At 51.6% G+C, this 18,082-nt stretch overlaps 1 protein-coding gene across 1 annotated transcript in view; it reads right to left on the minus strand.

The window, feature by feature from the left end:
* Positions 1-890: 890 nt before the first annotated feature.
* The window catches only part of Klf13 (KLF transcription factor 13), a 50,573-nt gene continuing 33,381 nt past the window's right edge, over positions 891-18,082 (minus strand). Inside the window, exon 2 of the mRNA XM_076544169.1 lies at positions 891-6,070. Within this exon, the coding sequence (XP_076400284.1) occupies positions 5,781-6,070 (290 nt within the window). The 3' untranslated portion in view covers positions 891-5,780. The remainder of the gene's footprint in view (positions 6,071-18,082) is intronic.

Raw genomic sequence — 18,082 nt, forward strand, 5'->3', positions numbered from 1 at the left:
GGGAGAGTGCAGGCGCTTACGGGAGCATTAGAGTTTGGGTTGGAAGCAACCTCCAGGTGTCCATGTGGAGACTTGCTCCCCAGGGTGGTAACGCTGGTGGACGGCAGAGCCTAAGTCTTCAGATCATGATGATGTGCCCATCAAGGGCACAGGGGGAGCTGGGCTGCCTCTCCTCTTCCACCTCGTGGGGAGGTCAATGGCTCTGCTCCACCACTCCCTCTTGCTATGACACCCTGCCTCACCACAGGCTTACAGCAAAGGAGCCAACGGCCTATGGCGGACCCCGTGAAACCCCCTTCCCCTTTGGGTCGATTATCCTACTTGTTACAGTGACTACTAACAAAAAGGACGTTAGAGGACACACATATAACCCTCTGAGGGCACGGGCATCATGTCCTCTGTGTCCTTTCTGCTGGCTTCGAGAGTGAGAGAAAGTCAATGAACTCAAATGTCTCCCGCACCCAAAAGACAACCCACTGTCCCCAGAGATCTTGTGCAAAGCCCCAGCTGAGGTTCTGCCCCTCCAGTCAGTGGATGGCATTTCTCCAGATTTTAACTTGTCCCCCTCCCAGAGCCTCGGCTGACCACACCCCTCAAGAGAGTCACCTAGGCAAATAAAATAATGAATCATAAATTTTATTTCAAAATGTAAACGTCACTAAACATGCATACATGTTAAAACAATAAAATTTACAATTTCATTAATTTTTTTCTTTTGCATAGGACATTACAATATAGAATCTATGCCTTACAAAATACATAACAAAGTTTTATCCGAGCAAGCCAAGGCCAGATTGGGAACTGTACAACTGTAATACTTCACTGTAGTGATCCAGGAAAGACAGAACATGGCCTTTGGAAGCATGTTGGGAGCTAGGGTTTTGTTTAAAAAAAAAAAAAAAAAAAAAAGTTCCTATAGGAAAGAAAATCTGGAACTTGATGGAAATGGCCTTGGACCCTTGGATTTTGCCTTGGGGTTTTGGCAAAGGATCCCACAGAAGTTCCACCGATGGCTTTGGATGAGAAGCAGTCACCTGGGCCTAACCAATGAAACCACAACAGGGATCTCCAGTCACCATGGAAGGCCAGGAGCTCCGACCCCACAATGCAAGGAGGCTTGTGTTACTGGCCCTGGGGTTCCCCTGCACTAGGCACCCCGGGCCTCACCAGTGTGCAATGGGGGACAGAGAAATCCTTCCACTCACATACCAGGGTAGTTCTCGTAACTCAAGAGGCCCTAGCTTCTCCTGGGGAAGAGACACTCCCAAGTCGAGGCTCTCAGTTCTGAGAAGGGCAGCCTGGCTCACAGGCTGACCTTGCTAATGAGTACAGGCAGCAGACCCACAGTAGGTGTCCTGGGGAAACAGCTGGGAGAAACCCCACCCTCACGCCTGACCTGTTTCCTGCCCACCCCCAGGGATGTGGGGGAGGTGTCTTCTTTGCCATCCTGTTTGTTTCTAAATAAAAGTAGTTAAGTTTTTAAAGCTGTGTGAGATTGGGGGGGGTGGGGGAGTGGGGGATTGAGGCTGAGCTAGAGAGTTCCAAGACAAGTCCACTAACCCGGTAGGGAGTCAACAGAAAACAAGCCAGCCTCCTTCCCCTGGTGGACTGGGGCCTCCAGGCCAGTTCTGCTCCTTTCGCTGGAGGTCAATTAGCCAGCAAGAGGAAGGGCCTCTCCCTCACCAGTGCTCAGGCCTGTATCAGTAGTTAGCTGGATTGAGCATTCATGTTTGGGTACAAAATTCTCTGGAATGTGTCCAGGACAAACCTTCGAAGACTCAGAATCAGGAAAATTAGTCATAGGGCCTGGCTCTTTCTAGTGCCATCCTGATTTCAAAACAGTGAGTCCACATCTGGATTTTCACTTTGAAAGATACGGCCACCAGGACTCACATATGGAAAACTCTGGACAGCAAAAAAAAAATGTGGGTGACCTACAAAGCATTTCTTACTGATCACAACATGGCTATACATAAACCTTCCAGCACTGTCTCTGACCTAATGACCTTTTGTAAAGTGTGTGTATGTGTGTGTGGGGGAAGGGGTGTGTGCAATCAGTAACACCTGTCAGAAGTCCAAATAGGTAGCCTTGTAAACAAAGCCACAACCGGGAGCTGAGAAACGAGGCCAAGCTATTGCTCAGATTTGTCTTACGTGGACGGTGCCCCTGCTTGGTGGGGATCCCAGATGAAGCCTCTAGGAAATGCTGTCACCCTGTGCACATCGTATGTAGCACCTGCTTCTGGCAAGAAAAGGGCCGGCCTCCTGGACAGAATGAGGCTGGGAGGAAGAAGTCTGAAACGGTAACCCCTCTGTTCTGCCCCATTTCTCTTAGAACCACAGGATGTCTCCTTCCCTCTTCCCCACATCTAAATCACCCTTCACCAGGGTGCAGGTTTTTGCACCTGGAGGCTGCACTCTGGTGAATCCTGAGCCTGTCCCAATGCTGGCCTCAGAACAAAGTTGAGATGGGATGAGCTGGAGGTGGGGACCTTGAAGCTCAGGTCCTGTGGGTAGGGGGCACAGCAGGACACAGGTAGGGCACCTCCAGGACCACACTCCCATCAAGGGCATCATTGTCCATCCCTACGTAGCACCCATCAAGAGAGAACCAAGGGCCCTCTTTGGAAAGGGCTGTTTTCTGTATGGCTGTAGGATTCAGTAGGCATCTGGGGAACAGACACTGACCCCCTAATATGGCTGATGCAAAGAGGGACTTTCTCATTTGGGACATGGGCTACACTCCAGCCCCCTGATGGCTGAAGTCCAGAATTCCTTTTAGACACTGCTGTAGGGAACTCTCCCCTCACTCAGGCACTTTCATTGTGGGATCTCTGCCTCCCGCCCCTTAAAAAAAAAAAAAAAAAAAAGATTTAACTTTTCGTATTATTTCTGGGCACCCTATGGGTTCCTCAGTCAAACTGAAACCAGAAAATATGGCCATAACCACAAAAAATCAAAGACCCCACAACAGACCCAGGCTGGGAAGCCTCTGCATCTTAGAAGGTATTCCTTGTTTATGACGAGATGGGAACCTAATGAGAACCCACTGGAAATGAGCCTAGCCATGTTCCTCCCTTCCTCCCACCCCCTGATGAGATGAACTGAAGCCCCAGATGATATGGGGGGGTCCATGAGGGGTGCCTTGGTCCCATGCTGAAGGACCACACCCTGCCATTAAAGGAGAACCACTTTGGGAATGAAGACACGTTCATTTGCCAAAAATAGCCAACGCCTGCATATTTCTGTTTTAAGGCAACGTTACCCTTCCATCCGTCCGATGGAACAGCCCTGGGTCATTCAGAGGAAAAATTAAATTAAGTGCTCTTTGGAAATAGCCTACGCCCGCTTTCCCCTCCCCCACCCACCCCCAACCCGCTCTATGACAAACCAGCTCTTTCTTTTATTCCAAGATGATGGGGCTTAGAGTCCTTTTTACCCTTCCTAGGTGCAGGCAGGCAGTGGCGGAGTTGGAAAGGCTCCTCCTGTGACTCTGGGGGAGAGCACAAGGAGACAGAGGCCTCGGCTGGCCTTTGAGGCACACTGCTGCCTCCCTCTGTCTTCAGAAGCGTGGATGCAGGTGCACCAAAGGACTTTGGAATAAAATTCCTGAATCTGGAATGTGAATTCCTGAGACGTGAAATGTGTTCAGAGTGTGGCTTTCTCTGCCTCACACACCGACTTTGGGAGGGACGACGCTTTGGAACTGAGCATGAAGAGCGCCACACCCCAAGCACCCAGGGCTCTCTTCAGTCTAGGTCCCGACCACATATTCCATTCTCTTCCCCAGATGAAATGCAAGCAGGGCTGTCACCAGCCCTGCACTGGACCAGGGCAAGGGACCCCCCACACCCACCACACCTGCTTTCGGCAGCAACAATGCCACAGCCCAGCTCAGCACCTACTGCGCTCCTAGAAGCCACCCTATGCCATTAGCCTCTCAAAGCTGACACGGGAAGTTAGAAAGTGGTGTCCCAGATCCACAAGGCGGTCACATGACAACAGCCAGAAACTGCAGATAGACCCGGCTGGGCATGGTCTCCGGGGTTTTCCCTGTGCTACCCCCCTACACTGTGTGAGGGCTGGGGTACAGGAAGAATGACCACAACCAAGGCACTCTGGGCCCAGGAAGCCCATCTCTGGCCCTCTGAGTCACAAGGGCTGATCCTCCACATCAAAATGAAGAGAGGTCTCTGTCGGACACCTCAAGTCCATCCCAAATACATACGCGCGCACACACACGCACACACACGTACACACATACACATATATATCCAGTCCTGGGGCCTTATGTTCCTAGGCCTCAGCTCTTAGGAGAAGGGGAGGAAATGTCTGGGTCTCTGCAGGGCGGGAGTAGATGGACACTCCAAGGATCTGCAGAAGAGCGACCAGAACATCGTCTTGCTAAGGAGGCCCAACACCTGAAGCCAATGCAGCCCAGCCCCGGCGTCGTGGGCTCCAGGAGAAACAGGGCGGGCCTGGCTTCGGTTCCGGTTCCTGCTGTTTTCCCGGCAGCCCCTCCCCCATCCTCGCCCTGCAGATTGGGTGTGGCTAGGGTCCTCTGAGGCAGGGCAGGCAGAAAAGAGGACCAGAAGTGGGGAGCGCAACAGTGTGGAACCGTGGGTTTGCTAAAGTCTCCACTCAAGGTTCTGAGAAGGTGACCCCCACAACTTTCACCAGGTGTCCCCCGCAGAAGCAGAGTCCTTGTTTCTCCAGGATCATCATCATCATCATCATCATCATCATCATCATCTCCTATCACATCTGCTGGGCTGCTCTGAGGAGGTCTGGCCGATAATGCCTTTGCCACCAGCGGTCTCTGTGGGATGTGAGCGCTGCCACCCACAGGGCCACACACACAGACTGAAGAGGCAGAGGGGGCCATGATGGTCCTGCTGCAGACAGAGGCCTCCACAGTGGCCCAGGGCACGAGAACTTGGGGAAGTGGATGAAACAACACCAATTTGGGGGGTGGGGGTGGGGGGCAGTTTCAGCACACCGTGCCCAGGGCACTATTTTCCCAGTCTGAGAACATGGTGTGAGGGTGACGGGTCCCAGGTGCCTTCTGTAGGGCAGGCAGGGCCCAGGCCGCTTCCCTGGGTTGTTGGCAGCAATGGTGTCCCAAATCCAGGCGGGGTTTGCATCTGGCCTCCATTTTTTCTGAGGATTTCTGCAGGCAGAAAGCCAGGCAGGACCACGCTTACAAGGCAGATGTCCTTCTCCACAGTTGCACAGGCACGTGCTCCCATGGTCTGTCATGGCTTACCACATCCCTGTGAGGTGGCCAGTCCCTCAGACCCACCTGTGCTCTGAGCCAGGCCAAGGGGCAGAGGACAGCAACTGAGTGGTCAGCAGGAAGAGGGGTACAGGCCTTTGGGGGGGGGGATCTGCTGGAAAAGCACAATGTCAGTGGCCGCATCTGTTCCCAGCTGGCCTGTTCTGCCCCAGTGATCCCCAACCTCACAGAAAACTCCAGAGTGCAAATCTATGTACAGAGTAAGGCGGCAGAAAGACGTGCCCTCACTGACCTCGTGGACCGCGTCCATCCCTGAGAAAGGGGGGGTTTCAACACCGCTGAATCTCAACTTCGTGGATAGCTCTATTGTGCAATTTGTGGGTCGTGTATATATTTTTTTTTTTGAAAAAACAAATTTTTTTTTTTTTGTTAAAAATTGACACCTGAGGTGAAGAAAAGTGTTTTGCTGTGGACTTCTCAAGTTCGCTCAGCTTTCCTATTACCGAGGGGGCGAGGCGCGGTCCAGGCGCGGGCGGGCGGGCGCTCAGGGCGAGCTGGCCGGGCTGATGGTGGGGCTGCTGGCATCCGAGCGGCTGTAGTCGCTGAGCGAGCCGGTCCGCGAGCCCCCGCCGCGCCGCTGCAGCATGCCCGGGTGGAAGTTGGCGTGGCGGCGGGCGTGCTTCGTCAGGTGGTCGCTCCGCATGAAGCGCTTCTCGCAGATGGGGCAGCTGAACTTCTTCTCGCCCGTGTGCGTGCGGTAGTGCCGCGCCAGCTCGTCCGAGCGCGCGAACTTCTTGTTGCATTCCTGCCAGCTGCAGGCGAAGGGCCTCTCACCTGCGGGAGACCGGGGGCAGAGGTTACGTCTCGGTCACACCCCACCGTCCGGCCAGGCCACTGCCTCCCCCCACCCTCGAGGCCCATTTTCCCACCCTGTGACCAGCTCTCAGCCCACGCCTGAGATGCAAGCGGATGACAGGTCCGGGGAAGAAACAAGCATCATGGCCGACCCTGGCAGGGGCGCTGCTCAGGCCAGGGAAAGCATGCCATCAAGACTCCCGGGCAGGGCCAGTGGTACCTAGCCCCGAGAGGGGAGTAGGAAGGAGGTGCAGGCCCCAAGGGACACTCTTCTTCATCTTGTCCAGCAAGAGGTGGTCAGAGAGGGCATTACCCAGAGCCTGCCAGCCAGCACACTGCCCCTGCTCTGACAGGGGGTCCTAGGGCGGGCCAGGCATGCAACAGACTTCAAAAGGGCTCCTGCAGACTCAAGCAGGATGACATACAAAGGTGATAGATAGCTCAGAACAGCCCAGCAGGGGCCTAGGCAGGTGTGGAGAAGGCAGACCACAGGGCGACTCTGGTAGTGTGGATTCACTCACTCTAGACCCCATCTACTCCTTGCTCAGATCAAGAGACAAGCTAGCCTTTACCCAAACTCTTATGCACGCACGGCACACACATTTGGTGGCACCCCAGAATGACGCCTGCCTGGTATTGGGGCAGTCACATGCTGCTTTCCCTTTTCCTTGCCCTACAGAGGCTCTAAGGAAGATTTCCAGCCCACCTAAGTCCAGCAAAGGAAATCCACACAGCCCATCCATTCACCTTAAATATAAACCGACACTTGGGGGGCCACCTGACAGCCAACGAAAATCACTAGCATGAAAAGGAAAAAGCAACAAAGCCACCAACTCCAGGGGAAAAAGAGAGAAGCCAGGAAACAAAATATTAACCTCTAATTTCTAGTTAGTATTCTCAACAGAATCTGAGATACAGTGGGATGCACAGAACAAAGAGAATGCCATAAAAATCAACTTCAGAGAGAAAAAAAAGCACCGAAATTAAATAGATTCTTGACTAAATAATAATTCTAAAAGGCTAGAGATATACTCAAAGAACTATCCTGAAAAACTGAAAACAAAAAACAATTCTAGAAAATATGTGAATGTTGCATTGTTCCATCTCCTGGGACTGCTGAAGACAAGGCCCTGTGTGGTGCATGTGTTCCTCATTAATTTTCACATCATGGGGAGAGATACTGAGAGGTGATTCAAAACCAAGCAACCTGGGGCATGGCCATGAATGGTTACTTTTTGGTTCTATTTTCCAAGACTGTTCTATGAGTAGATTCCTAGCTTTTCATGGAATTTTTTTTGTTTTGTTTTGTTTGTTTTTGGAGACAGGGTTTCTCTGTGTAGCTTTGGGCCTTTCCTGGATCTCACTCTTTAGATCAGGCTGGCCTCGAACTCACAAAGATCCGCCTGGCTCTGCCTCCCAAGTGCTGGGATTAAAGGCGTGTGCCACCACTGCCTGGCGGAATTTTTGTTTTTAACAGACAGCAGAGGACTAAAAGTTGAGAGCTCCAGGAATCAGTACAGGGGCTTTTATCTAATAAGAAGTATAGACTGGCAAAACAGAAGAAAAGAAAACGAGAATGCAGGAAATTGCTAAGTGGAAAGGAAGACAATTTGTTGTCAGTGTGTGTGTCAGGGGCGCAGAGAGTAACAGGAGAGGATGCTGGGAAAATCAGGCAGAGGTGTGAGCTGAGTGCACAAGAGCATCCCTTGCTATGAGAAGTTCTGCATAATTACAACAGTGAGTAAAAAATGAGATCTCAACCCTTAATGAGTGGTACGTGAGAAACAAACATCAGGCTATCCACGCCAGAACAAGACACTACATGTCTATGTCATACTGGACACGCTGGAGGGCAGGGAATGGGGAGTTTACGTGTTATATATTCCATACAACAACAACAAAAAAAAAAAAAAAAAGGAAACCAGGAGTGAAGGGCAAGCCAGAGGCTTGGGGAGGCAGGGGCCGAGGCCCACGGGGGATGATCCTAGGAAGAAAGTAGTTCTGTGCAGAGAGCATGATCAAGACATTAGATAAACTTGAGGACATGGCAAAGGCATACTACTCTTCCTTCTTTTTTTTTTCTTAAAGGTGACTGTGAACTCCAGTAAATACAGGAGCAATCTGAACACAAGACAACAACGATCCAATGAGAAGCACACTCAAGTACCGGTGTGCAACCAGTGAAGTGTGCAAAGGCTCTGGCCGCTTTTCCTATGTAGAAGTACTTATCTTTCTCAACAACCCCATGAAAAGGTAGAAGTCAATAGAACCCCAGCACAGGCCTCAGCAGGTCAACTCTGCCTATCAGTCCCACACGCCACTGCTAGATTTCAACACTGTGCAGAATCAGTGTCACAGACAAATCCCATCACCCCATCAGAAAACGTGGCATCCAAGGAAAGGTAGAAAGGTACACGGTGGGGTTTTAAAATAATGTAATAATTAAAATTACATATTCATCAATTCAGGAGGAGGGTGGGCATAAGGGTAGGAGTGAGATAAATTCTTAAATTAATAGCATGAAAACAACAGATTAATCTGAGAAATTAAGAAACAGAAATGTGCCGGGCGTTGGTGGCGCACGCCTTTAATCCCAGCACTTGGGAGGCAGAGGCAGGCGGATCTCTGTGAGTTCGAGGCCAGCCTGGGCTACCAAGTGAGCTCCAGGAAAGGCGCAAAGCTACTCAATGTATATTATATATACCACACACATACATTTTTTAAAAATAATACTCATCAGGACAACTAAAATCAGATCAGGGGAATAGTATTAAATTGAACACAGTTTTATGATAAGCTTTTCTGTGCTTCGGACTTACAAGAGCAGCAGGTAAATGTGTTCGCCTGATCAAGCCAAATGACCTGCGTTCCATCCCCCAAGACCCACACAGTGGAGGGAGAGAACCAATTCCCAAAAGTCATCTCCTGATCTTTACATGTGTGACATGTTATCCACATGTACCACCCCCCCAATAAAAAAAATCGATTAAATACAGTTTTAAAAATATCTAACCCAACCACGGTCCAAGAAATGGCAATGTTGAATACACTGCTCACTGATTCCAGGGTGTGTGTGTGGGGGGGGGTGTCTTATCAACAAACCGGTGAAAAACGTCACATGCTAATTCTATTCTCGGACATTCAGGGGGCCTATTAATCAGCAGCAGCACCTTGGGAAGGTCTGGCCTCACTGCGGTCAGGTCAGACCCGGTCTCCATTATACCGATGGTATGATACCAGACAAGCTCCAGACGGCTTGCAGTAGGATGAGCAAAGAAAAGAGACAGCCAACCCCGAACCCCCAGAATCTGTAAGGTAGCCTAATTTGAAATGGGGGGGGGGTAGAAGTCTTTGTAGATAAAATTGGGGTAAAATCTTGAGACGAAGCCACAAGTTACAGAGGGAAGTAACGGGGAGATGGCGCTAAGAGACTGGACCAACCCACCCCTAAGTTCTCAGTGGCCAGCTCCAGGACCGGAAGTGAGGAGGGTCGCACGCAGCAGGAGCTCCCTTGGAGCCTCCAGGAAGAACCATCCCTGCCAGCAGTTTGCTCTGAGACTTCTGGTTTCATTCAGGAAATCTGAAAAGTAACGTTCAGCTGCTTTTAGCTCTCCACTGGTTCTGTTACAGCAGCTACCGGAGACAAACATGCTGTCCCGTTCTCACAGAAGGGCCCACATGGTGATGTGACAGGCTGTACACAACCAGCTCTGGTACCAGGCTTGCCGTGGTCCAAAATGTCTGTTACGTGCTATCCCCATGCCGGTCTTCTTAGACTGGAGTGGGGTGGGAGCTGGGTTCCGGGTGGAGTCAGAATGCACTGAACTCAGATTCTCTTGGATTCCTAAGAGCCCTGGATCCTTGTCCTTTTCCGGATCTTTCTGCTCATATCTCGGGAAGCCTATGAGGTGGGAACTATGAAAGATGGGCCAGGTAATGTCAGGGCTGCAGACAAGGGCAGCATCTGAGCAGACTTGTCACTGGAGTTTCCCACTGGAGAGGAAAGTGGGAAGTAAGTACCTTCGCCGAGTACATGCTTAAGGCAGGACCTGCAGGACATGGTCCTCACCCCAAGAGAAGACACAACACAAACAACACCCAAGCTCAGGTTCCAGCAGCTGCCCAGAGTGAGGCCATCAAGGATCACACAGCCTGGAAGAGCAAAGGTAAGAGACTGTCACTGCAGTCAACAGTTTTAGCTCATGGTGCCATGCAAGGGTCTCAGGTGCCGACAGGTACCCACCCTCCAGCATCACTCTGAAAGCGCTGTTCTGGAGACTGGCCTCCGGGTGGAGTGGCTGGACTGAACTAATCACAGGACACCCTACACAGGCAAGTCCAGCACCACAGCTGGTGACCCCACCTTCCATCACGGCAAAGGGAGTGTGATGGCTAAAACCCCTCACTGCTGGACTGGAATCCCGCATGCGCCCTCCTGAGTCCAATGCAGCAGCCCCCAAGGATGAGGTGTCGCCTAACTCAAAAGGAAAGACACTGGTCATCTCAAGAAGGTAGCTGGATTAGAGAGTCAGGTCCCTATGGAAAGCTGGTCTTTTTGAAGAATCCCAAAGCCCTCAGGGGACCCCATTCTCAGAAACTAAAAGGGACCAGGGAACAGGATGTTGGATGGGGAATACAGGTGCACGGGGAGGTGACTGGAGCCACCCGGTAAGATAGGGGTTAGGCTTTGTCCAGGCAGCCTGGGTGGGAGGAAGGGGGCTGGCGGCTGACTTTGAGGCACTCTGACTGGGTGGGCAGGGAAGCAGGGGAAGGAAACTGAAGGAAGGCCAACCACTGTAGGGGGCGGGGCCAGAGCTAGGCTGTGTCCGTGTCTCAGTAAGGTTAGGGAAGTGCCTGGGAAACTGAAGGCCAAGGCAAAGTCCAGAGGGGGCTCCGGAACTGCGACCCTGCATACGGGGTGAGGGGGCTTAAGCCTTGTGCCGGGCTTCAGAGTGAAGCTGGGGGCGCGGGGATGCAGTGTGTCCTGGGGATTTAGCGGGAGGTGGGACTGGCCAGGGGCTCTTGGCTCGAAAGGACCACAGTTACATAAATGTTCCCTGGCGCCGCCGCGAGGCCGCCAGGAGCAGCAAGCAGCGCATGGCGCAGGCTGAGCGTGATTGCCTCATCTTATCAGGGAACACAACGTCCCACACACGTTCTTGCCCAAGCCGCAGGCCTGGGCGGGAACAGCGTGTTCTCTGTGAGGCTGGCCGGAGGAGGGGAAGCGACCGCAGAGGCTCTCCTCCCGCCAAAGCCCTCGCTGGGATTGGGCGCGCACTGTCCAGCAGCCGAGGCGCACACATCCTGTTGGCTTCTCAAAGCGCTCCAGCTCAAGAGTCTGAGCTCAGTCCCGGGCTGCTACTGCTGGATCCTCCGGTCCAAAGGGCATGCTCCCGTTACCTAGCACCACCCAGATTGCTAAGCCTCACGGCCACTCACTCCTCCCCACCAGCTGAGTGGGACTCTTCGGGTTCCAGCAGCACCTGCACAAACCACAGCGCTTTCTGCTTCGTGTGGACCTCTCAGGGGCAGCAAGTGTTTCTAGAGACTCTTCTGCTGCTCCTGCCCCACCCCCACCCTACGTGTGCTGGGCAGGGGACAGAGCAACCTCCTGCTTGATCTTGGTTTGGGTTTACTGCCCAAGCCACAGCACCCAACTGGAAGCCTACCTTGCTCTCTTATTGTGGAGGGAGAAGGGAGAGCCTGGGGATGATGCCCCTCTGACCAGGAGAGCCTGCAAAAGCAGATCATCCATCAACCGTATGCAGTATCCCAGATTACAGGAACAGTCCTCTGTTGGCACAAGGAATCTATGTGGGGGTTACGGAGGCAGGGCAGAACAATCAGAAGCCTTTAAAGAGATCCTACACCTCACAGACTCTGTCTTGGCTACTCCATATCAGAGTGGGCTATCATTCTTCAGTTAACAGCTTTGATCTGTGGTCACTGGCTTGGGGCTATTTCTAGCTTGGACCTCAAGAATGTCTTCACTCCAGAAAGGCCTGCTTGCCCTCCTAGCAAAGCTGAGCAGACAGCTAAATATTTTGGGATGCTCAACTGGAGACCTCCAAGAAAATTCAGGTACACAGCCTCACTGGGCTATGAAGGTACCTCACCAGGTACCATTTAGTTGCTAGTGGCCAAGATAATTCATCAGCAGATGACTTGTCTTCCTCACCCTCAGAAAAGGTGAGAAGTATACACCCCAGGAGGAAGGCAGGCTAGTGGCAGAGCCAGAGTCACAGCTAGGACCCAGGACTCAGTCTGCATCGGGAGGGATGCATACACCGAGGAAACTGTCTTCCCTGCCCCCATTCGGCCGCTGATGCTTTGAGTGGTCATCTTACCTCTTTCCCAGCCACGGTGAGGGGTATGTGGGAGAACTGGAGGGCATATGCCTGCTGCACAGTCGTGCTGGTAAGAGATATGCCTTTATCGCCTGTGGACCAAGGGGCCCTGGGAGGTGTATGCCTGAGCAAATGGGTGGCATGCAACAGCGAGAGGAACCGCTGGCTACAGATGCTGCTCTAGCCCCTGGCCCTACCTCATGGCTCTCTGGCCTGCTGTTGCTGTTGTGGGAACCAATGTCAATGATTGCATCCTATTCCCTACACTTGATCTTAGCCAAAAGGCTGAAAAGTGGCGAACACACACACACACACACACACACACACACACACACACACACACACACACCATCCAGATACAGAAGGGAGAGTACTACTCAACCTCAGAATCCACCTTGAACCAATACGTGTCTTGGCGATTTCTGCAATGGATGCAGGGATATTTCTTAAAGTTGGCATTTTAGTTGTAATTTGGTATGGGATAACTTGCTACTAAAATGCATATGGAAAATAAAGTCAGAAAAGCTCTGCGAAGGGACCACCGTGTTTGAAGACATAGTAACTGGCTGCTGGAATGGGGCTGGAGGTCAGAGCTGGATTTGAACAAGTGGCAACTCCATCAGCTGTACCGAGTGAGAGGGGGAGTGTCACAAAAGGTATTAAAACAGTTGGTGTCTATAAGGGTCAGCACCGCACTTTATACATTATGCCAGAATCAATTCTATGTGGCATCAATGCATGACATGGTCCTCCGTAAATATTTACAATTTCTATATGCTGGTTCAAATTTCCAAAATGAAAAGAAAGTCTAAGCTGTTAAGGATGTGAACATGAAAAATGAAACCACGAAAGTTCCATGAGCAAACTGTGCTACACCACTTGGGCAGAAGTTCTTTATAGAAATCCAAGTCCAGCCGCCAGGAAAGAAAAGACTGAGAACTGGACCACACAGAACTTGGTGCACAGTCGTTCTAATAATGACCAACAGGAAAAAACACACACGAAGCTCATCATATTCAATATGGCGTTTATGAAAACTGGAAGAAGAAAAAAAGTGGAAAACCAGGCAGGAGCCATTCTTAAGGAGGGTACGGTAGATCTCTCATACAACCACAAACAGCTCCCCACCCCCACGCCAGGGTTTCAAAGCAAAGGATTCCACTGATGTCAGGCTACAGGGACGCAGCCACTCTGTCCCTCTGCTTAGAGAGGGACAACTGCAGAAGCTCCTCTCAGGGTGACGGGCAACAACTAGCAAGGTTATGCACGGGGTGGCTGAGACTGCGGCTCAGTATCAGCCGTCATGCCCAAGGCGCCGGGTCAGCCCCCACTGCTGCGTTTTAAAACACTGCCTACCCTCCAGGCCTCTAAACCTTCCAGTGCCTACCCACAAACATACCTGCACACTTAGAAAATGGTATTCACACCTGACTGATCGGCAGGGCTGCCAGAAATGAGCAGAATCCCTCAACAGATGTTGAAACTGGGGAATACGTGTACCAGAGAGTAACATGTTGGTGTTCTTTGTGGACCGCTACAGACAGGCTAACAGCCTGGTGAGGAAAACAAGGGCCAGAACAAAAGCATGGAAGCATTTGGATAAACAGTATGGAGTTGCACAAGCACCTGCCTGTCTGTGCAGAAGTGAGAACAGGTTCTCTAGTGCAGGCAGAGGACAGAGAGGGCTGCAAAACCACTTACACCAAGCCAGGCCAAAAAAAAAAAAAAAATTCCATATGGTCAACTAGGAAATGATGCTAGTCATGGGGTTGGCACGATGGTACAGCGGGTAAAAAAGCACTTGCTGTGCCGGCCTGACAACATGAATTAGATTCTTGAAACACACAGTGGGCCGAGAACAGCCTTGTGGTCGTTTAAAAAAAAAAAAAAAAAAAGGTCTCCAAAGGGAGTGGCGGTATTAGGAGGTGTGGCCTTGCTGCAGTAGGTGTGGTCTTGTTGGAGGAAGTGTGTCACTGTGGAGGCGGGTTTTGAGGTCTCATATATATGCTCAAGATACTGCCCAGTATTTTAGTCCACTTCCTGTTGCCTTCTGATCAAGATGTAGCCAGCACCAAGTCTGGCCTGCAGGACACCATCCCCCCCCCCCCCATGATGATAATGGACTAAACTTCTGAAACTGTAGGCTGCCACCTCAATTAAATGTTGTCCTTTATAAGAGTTGTTGTGGTCATGGTGTCTCTTCACAGCAATAGAAACCCTAAGACAAGGCTCCCCAAAGCTGTCCTCTAACTTCCACATGTGAGCAGCAGCACACATGCACCAGCATGCATGTGTATACAATACACAACAAAAAATAAAAATTTAAAAATAGAAAATGCTGCTCAAGGGTCATGTCTACTTAAAAATTAGACCTTAGGGCTAGGAGCAGAGCTCAGAGGAGGAACACTGGCCTAACATACATGGGGCCTTGGGTTGCATTTTCAGCACAACAAAAAGTAAGAATAAAAATTAGATTTCAAAATATCTTTCAGTTGGACATGGACCTCATGTCTGTAATTCCAGCGCTTTGGAGACGGAGGCTGAGACTGCCCTGAGTTGGAGGCCAGCCTAGGCTATCTAGTGGATTCTAGGCCAGCTTGGGCTAATGTAAATACTCTTATCAGTAATAATAATAGTAATTTATCTGCACATCTCTGGCCAAGCCTCCACTCAGCTTCAGCTGCATTCTACTTTGTACAACACCCGTCCCTCACCAGTTCTATTTTTAATTATGTGTGTATGTGTGTGCGTCTCTGTCTAGGTGGGTGTCTGTGTGAGTGCAGGGGCCACTGGGGCCAGCAGCGCAGAGGCTGGGTGCATGCCACCTGACATGGGTTCTGGGAACTCAACTCAGGTCCCCTGCAAGAGCAGAACATGCTCTCAACCGCAGAGCCGTCTCTCCTGCTCCATCAGCTCTCTTAAAAGTGTGGGACCCACCTCAGATGAGGAGTCAATGCCCCCTCAGAGCTGGGCCTCAAAGCCTACATTTTTGCCTAGGAAGGAATTTGCATATCCTTCCTCACCACAGCGGTGATGCCGGGAAATGCTATGGCCTGCTGCCTCCACACTCATACTGCAGGTGAAACATAGGAAACCAGTGCCCCATCTGGCCCAAGACAGAGGCTGAGCAGTGTGTCAGGTCACACTGTGAGGCACCTGGCTCCCAGCCTCACCAATCCCACCCTCAGCACCCTGGCACTTGAGGTTCTGCAGAGGAAGGCTAGCAGCTATCTCAGAATCAGGCTGTAGCAGTTGGCCAATCCCTGATCACAGTCAGCCTGCAAGCTAGGGGCAGCACCCCTGCAGAACAATCGCAGGAGAGGGCAGGCAATCGCCAATGCTCTGACTGCAGCAGACAACCCCTAGCCTGCAGAAGGGGTCAGCTTCCTCAACCCCAAGGCCCTACCCGTGAGAGGAGAGCTGTGTACTGCCAGTCACCTGCCCACTCCAAGCAGCAGAGTGTCGGGGGAGCCTGAGAGTGACTACCTACCTGGAAGTCCTGAACCTCCTACCTGGCTGGCCTGCCCCCAGTCACACAAAGTTCTAATTAATGGGGGGGGGGGCAGTTCTATGGAATTGCCAGCAGGACATAACAAACAGTTTATCCAGAGCGGACTTCATAAAGCAAACACACTGGAATGGTCATTTTTACTGTGGGCCTGAGGGGGGGTGGGCAGCGACCTGTCTTTTCTAAGAACAGCTGCAGAGTGGTGGGGATTTCTGCTTCACACCCTCAAGGCCCGCCAGGAAATCTCCTCTACAGGATCAGCGGCCCACTGACCCAGCAGATGCCTCCAGTTACTGGCAATTTATACCCAGCCTATTTTCTGGGAAAACCATTGTGTTCACAGGTCTCGTTTGAGAACGGGCTTTCCTGCAAAGTTCCCTCAGCCCCAGGTATAGCCAGTCCCTCAGTTCTGCCTGCAGCTGCTCCAGTTTGGGAACTCTGCTCCGGAAGCTGTCTAGGAGACAAAGCCAGCCCGTTCCCGTCCCAGTCCTGCCCAGGGCTTCCACAGGGTCCCTTCCTCCTCGAACTCTGTTTGGCCCTCCACCCTATTTCCTCTACCTTTTGCTATCCTTGCCTGGAGCCCAAGGGAGCTGATCCAAGAGACACCCAGCAGGAAGGAAGGTAAGTGCTACTGTGTAACACCCAGGACTAGAAACACCTTTCCCAATGTCCCCCTGCAAGGGGTTCCACAACCCAGGTCGACCTGGGTCTGCTGGTGACTAGGGAGATTGGATGACCTCCCAGAGCAAGAACCCTGTCCTGAGGCCCGCCCCGTTCCAGCTGACTGTGGGTGGAGCTCAGTGGCATCTACATTCGGCTGGAGGAGGGAGGGCTAGATTGAGGGTGGGGGCGGTGGGGGTGGGTGGGTGGAAGCACATGGAACTGTCTGATGTTCTCATAAGCCACAGACAGGGAGATTTAAACACAGCAGACTGCATGTTTGGATGCAGGCAAACTGCATACTCTGTAGCCTTGCGCACAGGAAAGAAACATGGAGTATTCCGGGGGAAGATAAGGTGTGATTGTCCTTTCTGAATTTCTTATATTTTCAACTGAACCAGGGGTTCAGACAATCATAAAGAATACAACAACACTCTACACAAAGCCTACACACACCTCCCTCCCCCGCCTCTCTCCCTCCAGCTCCCAACCAGGGCTGCTTCCACCAAACCAGCACCCCCAACCCGACAAGGAAGCAGCACTATCTTGCACACATTGGTGCACTTGCCTGGAGAGGTCAAAAGGACCACATGCCAGACATTTCATAATGGTGTTTTCTCTCCTTTTACTGAGGGTTACAAAACACATTTGAAAATTTCCGTTTCCAGGGTCCCCTATAAAACAGCAACCAGGAGGCCAGCAACCACCACAGACAGGCCCTCCCCTACACAGGCGCCCTTCCCCTTGTTATGTTGGAGGAACACCAAGGAAGTAAATATCCACTCGAGGAGTTCTCAGATGTGGAAATGCCACATCAAAGGTCTCCTCCGGGCGATCGAGGCCACGGGGAGCGAGCTGAGCCCGAAGAGCAGACATTTCCACTTCTCTCCTCTCAATTCTCAGGTCTCAGCACTGCGTCCAAAGGGACAACAGTGTGTCTTCCTGGCTCATCCTCCCCAAGCTGCAGAAAGCCAGCCGCACCTGGGCCACCCTGAACTGAAGGACCACATCCCATTTCAGAAGCCAGGACCACAGTCTCTCTCTGGGTATCCCACGGGACTGCTGCACATTTACACATCATAGACCCATCATAGTGGCTGTCAGCCCAGGAATGATGTGCAACCCACGCGCTTCAAAGTTCCCCAGCTACCAAAGAAACACAGGACCTAGGTTTCACTGTCTGATGAAAATATTCTTTATTTGAGGATTATCTAAAGAAAAGGTAACTCAGTCAGGTGTGGTAGCCCACACCTTTAATCCAGCACTCAGGAGGCAGAGGCAGGAGGATCTCTGTGAGTTCAAGGGCAGCCTGGTCTGTAAATCAGGTTCCAGGAGAGACAGGATTGTTACACAGAGAAACTCTGGGGGTTGGGAAGGACTTGTAACCATCCAGCATAGATAAAGAACTCTCAAGTCTCAACAGTAAGTACCCAACTTCAACAAAGAAGGAAGAATCTGAGCAGACACTGAAAGGGG

The sequence above is a fragment of the Peromyscus maniculatus genome, chromosome 1, assembly GCF_049852395.1.
Source record: "Peromyscus maniculatus bairdii isolate BWxNUB_F1_BW_parent chromosome 1, HU_Pman_BW_mat_3.1, whole genome shotgun sequence".
Lineage (NCBI taxonomy): Eukaryota > Metazoa > Chordata > Mammalia > Rodentia > Cricetidae > Peromyscus > Peromyscus maniculatus.